Source organism: Hemiscyllium ocellatum, chromosome 23 (assembly GCF_020745735.1).
Source record: "Hemiscyllium ocellatum isolate sHemOce1 chromosome 23, sHemOce1.pat.X.cur, whole genome shotgun sequence".
Classification (NCBI taxonomy): Eukaryota; Metazoa; Chordata; class Chondrichthyes; order Orectolobiformes; family Hemiscylliidae; genus Hemiscyllium; species Hemiscyllium ocellatum.
Genome location: NC_083423.1, coordinates 26787073 through 26794967, shown reverse-complemented (window position 1 = coordinate 26794967; position 7895 = coordinate 26787073). Strand labels below are relative to the sequence as shown.

The 7895-nt window shown below is 40.3% G+C and overlaps 1 protein-coding gene across 2 annotated transcripts in view; it reads left to right on the top strand.

Annotated features, from left to right (window-relative positions):
- fam185a (family with sequence similarity 185 member A) overlaps positions 1-7895 on the top strand; it is a 105782-nt gene that overhangs the window by 22967 nt on the left and 74920 nt on the right. For both annotated transcript variants that reach the window (XM_060843161.1, XM_060843160.1), the window contains exon 3: positions 3097-3189. In XM_060843161.1, the coding sequence (XP_060699144.1) occupies positions 3097-3189 (93 nt within the window). The remainder of the gene's footprint in view (positions 1-3096; positions 3190-7895) is intronic.

Sequence of the window (7895 nt, the reverse complement as noted above, 5' to 3'; positions counted from 1 at the left end):
CGAAGGTCCGAGGCTGAATGTCCTGGATCACTGACGTGTTCCCAACTGGGAGGGAACCCTCCAGTCTGTTGATTGTTGTGCAGTGCCCATTCATCCGTTGTCCAAGATTTTTTTAAAGCTGCCCAAAACTAAACTAAAAATGTTTTTCTTTCCCCACACTACTGTTGCTTCATCTAATTAAAAAGGAAAACAAATCCACCCTGAACCTTAAAATGAAAGGCACAACTGTTTGTTTTGTTCAATCGTTTAAAAATCTCCCTAGTTCCTGCCTAATCTATGTCGGACATTTTTTAAAAAAAATGTCACCATGGCTACAGGAACACCAACAGGTCAATCATGACACCCCTTCAGGTGCACACACACTGCATGTGACACCAGTCAAAACCTAAAAATTTAAAATAAGTGAGCATTAAAATAATACAAAATACACTTTCACAGCACAACATTCATATCAGAATCTTCATATTATTAAGCAAAGCAGAATGTCAATTACAGAAATGTACCACCAGGGGGAATAGTTAACAAACAAATGACAACAGGCACAATTTGAATTTGGTGATTCAGCTTGTGATTTGTAGCATGCAGCACCCAGGGGAACTTAAATCATGCTTTTTGTATTTTGTTATAACTGTAAATTATAATACTATGACAGCTGGTGTTTCTCACCCCGTGCCAGTTCTACAACTGTCCTGATTAGATTGGAGGAAAAACACTTTTTCGGCCATGTGTTTCCTGAGTGTTATTGTCACTTTAAGATTGCTAACGTGTCGTGGGACTTTCAATCTTATGCAGGAATTTGTTTTTAATATTTTTTCAATATATCAGCAGATAATCAGGTGAATGGTTGTGGCTGCATCTATCATTAACCAATGTTGTCAGTACATTAAAGGCTTAGTGTTGTCACCAAAGCACAGCAGGAAAGATTGAATGCTATTTTTAATCTTTCAATGACTCACTCCTCTTAAATTGCTTACACAGGAACCATCTTCATTAGCCACAGATGTTACCCCATAATCTTACATAGTTAAGGTTTGGAAGGACAAAATGTATAATGTATTGCTTGCCTTTTTACAGTTGTAGTGAAATCATCTAAAGAATTCTCACATACTGCACTTTATTCTTCTGAAATCTGCCTTTTGTTATTATTTAATTAAACCAAAGGAAGCCCAGTGTCTCTGAGCAGGATCCCTATCTCTATTACGGGGAAACTATGGCATTTGATAATGTAACTTTAAATGAACTCAATTAGTTTTTAGATTAATATGGTGAGTCTGAGTGATTTTTATTTTCTTGTGCTATGCATTTGCTATTGAAGTTAAAGTTTCCTTAACAGGATGCTGCATAAAAATGTTCTTTGTACTACAGAATTGAGCAACATGTGTAAATTTCAGTGCTGGCATGATGCCAGACAAGCGGGCCATAAACTCCAGTGATTGGCTAATTGAATTAAACACATATTCCTTTGATTATGTACAATAGGCAGGGCTCATGCATTCAAAACAAAACAAGTGCTTCTGTGTTTGGGCAACACTTCCTGAACAGTCCTGAATGTGCTACTAGCTTGCTAACAATCTATTTAAAATAGTCAGCTGATCCTATAATGAGCTTTGTTTAATTGCTAGAAGTTACATATGAATCTTATGCGGAATTCGGTTCTCAGTCAACGAATGAAAAGTGCTCATGTTTTGCATCTTCTTTGAGTTATCTGGGAGCTTGGACAACCTATGGTTCCAGGTTGTTGTATCCTTGGCAATGTCTAAACCAGCGACATTCTTTTCTCCTGTAGTGATGGTTTGTTTGAAATTTCACATTTTTGCATTTGCCCTGATGCATGCAAGATCAAAAGCTTCAGCAATGTGTCTTCCCGTTTGGCAGTGGTCAGATCAGTATTGTAATCATCCATACAGTCCCCATCAATCATGCACATGAAGGGTTTAACATATTTCATCCAGATTAGTTGATTGTGATCTATCCTTAACAAATGTAATCATTATGTACTTTTCATTCTTTCATTAACTTCAATAACTTTCACATGACTACTAGGTCACAATTATCTTGAATCAATCTCTTTCCTATCACAGATAATGAGTGGTATGTTTTAACCAAAGGTCTAATAGCTGAATATAGATACCTTTTGGAAAGCTCTTTATTAACCTATATAGTTTCTGCTTTGCTTTGTTTCTCAATATTTTGGCTGTGACCATCTAACATTGAAGCTTCGTCCATCATAACTCTATTATTTTCTCCAGTATTCTTTTTCTGGTGTTAAATTCATCAATATCCCTTCCTCAGCCTGTGTAATGCTGTGTTTGGTCATTTTTAACTTGCAAATGTACTCTCTTTTTTTAAAATCTCTTCTCACCTCTTGCACTTTTTTTCTCCTTTCTAACGATATTTTAAAAGAAAATTGCCAAGTTATGTGCTGCCTGAAATCAATTTTTTTTCCACATTAGCCCTATTGGCCCTCAGCAGAATCTTGGCAACTATGTTTTGTTTTTTCAAATGTTTTCACGCAATGCTGCAGTCAATCAACCTTGTACTTCTAGTCGCTTGCAAATTCCATTAACCGATCAGACATTACTAAATTTCTTTGGGAAATCATGGAAACTTAGAATGAAGGAGGCCATTTTGGCCCTTCATGTCAGTGCTGGGTCTCATGATCACAGGCTTTATGGTTCAAGTCTGAAATATTTACATAATTCTTTTACTTTTTCCTGGTCAATAGTTTTCTCTTTGAATTAAAAACATTCTAAAATCCTCTCAATGTGTTCAGACTGAACTATCAAAATAATGTCAGGGATATAGACCAGAAAGTCAAACCAATCTATTGCTGTACTAAGAAGACATTGGACATTTTATGTTGTGAAATAGCTGCAGCAGGTTATTTTCAGATTATGTTTAATTTCATTTTTTTTCCAAATTAATAAATCTTGAGGATATCAGGATCAAACAATAAATCTTTAGAAAACCCAATGTGGGTGGAAAGTTTTTTAAAATGAATTTCAGTTTGCTGCATTGTATGGAAATATTATAATTTTGAAGACTTTGCTCATTGTTGAATCCATAATTTCTGCTTTTGTCTTGTATGCTTTCCAGGCTCATAAAGTCCAAGTCCATAGCAAAGGTGGGAAAGTGATTTGTCGAGGGACAATCCATGGAAATGTAGACATACAGACCACTGATAAAGGAGTAAGTTAAAGAAACCATTTTATTTAGCAACTTTAATGATTAGTGATGCACATGAACTATAAGATAAACAATCCCTTCATATACAGAGGAACTTCGATTGTCCGAACAGGGTAGGAGGGCACTATTTAGTTCAGATAATTGATTATTCGGTTAATTGATTTCCTATGGGCCTCTTGAGTTTTCTGGTATGTCTGCTCCACGTTCAGGAGAGTAGGTAGCAGCACACCACGTGAGCCCCGCCCACCCGCCCTCAACCCTCATCTGCCTCCCCACGCCTCTATGTAGAACTCTAGGAAAAGTTAGGGGTGAGTGCGGGAAGTCAGTCACTTGGCGAAGGTGCCTGGACTGTTCAGGACTATTCTCAGCAGCATTTCAGTGAGTTGAGTTTGTTTTTAATCATTGTGCCTGTAAACAAAAGTCGCAGTCAGGGTTGAAACACCTCTTTGCTGTAATGTTTCTATTGGGACCTTGTGATCCCCTTCGGATAATCCGAAATTCAGATAACTGATCTACAGAGGAGCCTCGATTATCCAAATATGTGCAAAGTTGGTATGTTGCTATTATGGGTATTTAGAATAAAATCATAGGTAGTGATGACAAAATGACAGGAATGTTACAATTATTTTGCTTCAGTATTAATCTTGGATGTGGAACAAGCGCACATGATATCAACAAGCTAACAATTATGCAACTACATTTAAATGAACTAATCAAACTCTGGATAAGTTCAAATCATTGACTAGGCTGATCCGGGCAGAGAATGTCTTATGAGTAGAGTAGCCTTACTCATTGGAATTGAGGATAATTTAGAGGCAACTTTATTGAAGTATACAAGGTTCTTAAGGGACTTGACAGTGTCGTTGCAGAATGGTTGTTTTTCCTTGTCAGATAGTCGAGAAACAAAGTGTATAGTTTTAGACTAAGGGATCACTTTTAAGACAGAGGTGAGGAACATTTTCTCTTGGAGGGTAGTGGATTTGTGAAATTCTTCATCACAGAAGGCAGTAGAAATTGATTGTAAGTATGTTCAGGGCTGAGATAGATAGACATATATTTTTTAAGAAGAGATTTATTAGACTGTTGCCGGGTTTGGGTTGTAAAGAAAGGCCTGATAGGTTGGCAGTTTGTTCACTGGAGAGTAGGAGGTTGAGAGGCAACCTTACAGAAGTTTTTAAAATAATGACAGGTTAATGTTAGTTGTTGTTTCCCTAGAATGGGGGATTTCAAGATTAGCAGGCACAGTTTTAAGGTGAGAGGAGAAAATTTTAAAAAGACATCGAGGCAAATTATTTACACACAGTGGTTTGGGTGTGTAATGAACTTCCTGAAGACATGGTGGATGTGGGTATTAATTTCAACATTTAAAACAAATTTAGATAAACACATGAACAGGAAACAATTTAGAACATAATAAGACCATAAGAACTAGGAGCAGGAGTAGGACATCTGGCTCTTCGAGTCTGCTCTGCCATTCAATAAGATCATGGCCAATCTTTTCGTAGCAACAGCTCCATGTACCCACCCTCTCAGCGAAACCCTTAATTCCTTCATTGTTCAAAAAAATCTGTCTTAGCTTTAAAAACATGTACTGAAATAGGATCAACTACTTCACTGGGCAGGGTATACCATAAATTCACAACCCTCTGGATGAAGAAATTCCATCTCCATTCAATCCTAAATCTGCTCCCCCTAATTTTGAGGTTATGCCCTCTTGTCCTCATAGGATATGGACCAGGAGTAGACAGGTGGGACTAGTTTAGTTTGGGATTATGGGTTGGCATGGACTAGTCGGACTGAAGAGTCTGTATCCATGCTGTATGACTCTATCTATAAGGAAGTTGAGATTAAACATAGGAAAGTGAAGTTGAGGAATATCAGATCCACCATGATCTCATTGAATGGTAAAGCAGTCTCAATAGGCTAAAAGACATACTTCTACTCCTATATCTTATGGTCAAATCCGGATCTAGACAAATTGCATCCTAAGTACATTTGGGAAAGATGGCAGATATGAAGATGTTCTGATGGCCAGATGGTCTTTGCAGTAATCTGAACTGGAGTTGCACACTGGGATGATACAGAATGCCCAATTTAAAAGACTCTGTGGGAGTTTGGGGGAAATTAAATATTCAGATGGACAATTTCCCTGCAATTGGAACCCTCTGAAATAGTTTTAGAAATGGAGGATTTGGGTTTATTAGTGACCTAGGAAAGGCTAGAGGATTAAAAACTGTTCTAACTCTTGGATATAGCTATTAGGGTGGTACGGTGGCTCAGTGGTTAGCACTGCTGTCTCACAGTGCCAGGGACCCAGGTTCGATTCCTGCCTCAGGCGACTATCTGTGTGGAGTTTGCACGTTCTCCCCATGTTCCTGTGGGTTTCCTCAGGGTACTCTGTTTTCCTCCCACAGTCCAAAGATGTGCAGGTTAGGTGAATTGGCCATGTTAAATTGCCCATAGTGTTAGGTGCATTAGTCAGGGGTAAATATAGGGAATGGGTCTGGGTGGGTTAATCTTGTTGGGCCAAAAAGCCTGTTTCCATACTGTAGTGAATCTAGTCTCTCCTCAAGCTATTAAACTGATTTCCAGTTTCCCCTTGTGGGAGATCTGCCCACCCTCCAGACTCTCCAGTCTACCAGACGTGGGAATTGCGTCCCCCCCCCACCCTGGACGTTCCACCCCTTGTCCTGACCAAGACAACCCACACCTCCTTAAAGTCTGTTTCCCGTATCTAGCATTGCACCTTACTCTGTCACTTACCTTACACACTGAACCTTTCACAGCGACTGTCAAAGTAGCTGGTTACGCTGCTGGGCATTTAATTCCCAGAGCAGGCACACTGACAAAATAAAGGCATAGAACATAGAAAAATACAGCGCAGTACAGGCCCTTCGGCCCTCAATGTTGCGCCGACCGAATCCTACCTAACCTACACTAGCCCAATAACTTCCAAATGCCTATCCAATGCCCGCTTAAATGACCATAAAGAGGGAGAGTTCACCACTGCTACTGGCAGGGCATTCCATGAACTCACAACCTGCTGTGTAAAGAATCTACCCCTAACATCTGTCCTATAGCTTCCACCCCTTAATTTAAAGCTGTGTCCCCTTGTAACAGCTGACTCCATTAGCGGTAAAAGGTTCTCAGTGTCTACCCTATCTAAACCCCTAATCATCTTGTACACCTCTATCAAATCTCCCCTAAACCTTCTTTTCTCCAATGAGAACAGCCCCAAGTGCCTCAGTCTTTCCTCATACGATTTTCCTACCATACCAGGCAACATCCTGGTAAACCTCCTCTGTACTCGTTCCAATGCCTCCACATCGTTCCTATAGTATGGCAACCAAAACTGCACACAATACTCCAGATGAGGCCGCACCAGAGTCTTATACAACTGCTACATGACCTCAGGACTCCGGAACTCAATTCCTCTGCCAATAAAGCCCAGTACACCATATGCCTTCCTCACAGCACTATTTACCTGAGTGGCAACTTTCAGAGATCTGTGTACATGGACACCAAGATCCCTCTGCTCATCCACACTACCAAGTAGCCTACCATTAGCCCAGTAATCCATCTTCTTGTTACTCCTACCAAAGTGAATGACTTCACACTTAGCTACATTGAATTCCATTTGCCACCTTTCTGCTCAGCTTTGCAACTTGTCTATATCCCGCTGTAACCTGCCACATCCTTCCTCACTATCCACAACTCCACCGACTTTTGTGTCATCTGCAAACTTACTCACCCAGCTTTCAAGCCCCTCCTCTAGATCATTTATAAAGATAACAAAAAGCAATGGTCCCAAAACAGATCCTTGAGGTACACCGGTAGTAACTGCACTCCAAGATGAACCTATACCATCAACTACTACCCTCTGTCTCCTTCCAGCCAGCCAATTTCTAATCCAAACCTCTAATGCACCCTCAATGCCATACCTCCGTAGTTTTTGCATTAGCCTACCATGGGGTACCTTATCGAACGCCTTACTAAAATCCATATACACAACATCTACTGCTTTACCCTCGTCCACCTTCTTAGTCACCTGCTCAAAGAACTCAATAAGGTTTGTGAGGCACGACCTGCCCTTCACAAAACCATGCTGACTCTCCTTGATCACGTTATTCCTATCCAGATGTTCATAAATCTTATCCCTTACAATTCTCTCTAAGACTTTGCCCACCACAGAAGTCAGACTCACTGGCCTATAGTTACTCGGGCTATCCCTACTCCCCTCCTTGAACAAGGGGACCACATTCGCCATCCTCCAGTCTTCTGGTACTATTCCCGTTGACAATGACAACATAAAAATCCAGGCCAATGGCTCTGCTATCTCCTCCCTAGCTTCCCAGAGGATCCTAGGATAAATGCCATCAGGCCCAGGAGACTTATCTATTTTCATCCTTTCCAGTATTCCCAAAACCTCTTCCCTACATACTTCAATGCCATCCATTCTAATCACTTGTGACTCAATATTCACACCAGCAACAGTGTCCTGTTCCTGAGTGAATACTGACGAAAAGTATTGATTTAGTGTCTCTCCAATCTCCTCCGCCTCCACGCACAACTTCCCACTACTATCCTTGACTGGACCGATACCTACCCTAGTCATCCTCTTATTCCTGACATACCTATAGAAAGCCTTTGGATTTTCCCTAATCCTACCAGCTAAGGACTTTTCATGTCCCCTTCTCGCTGCTCTTAGC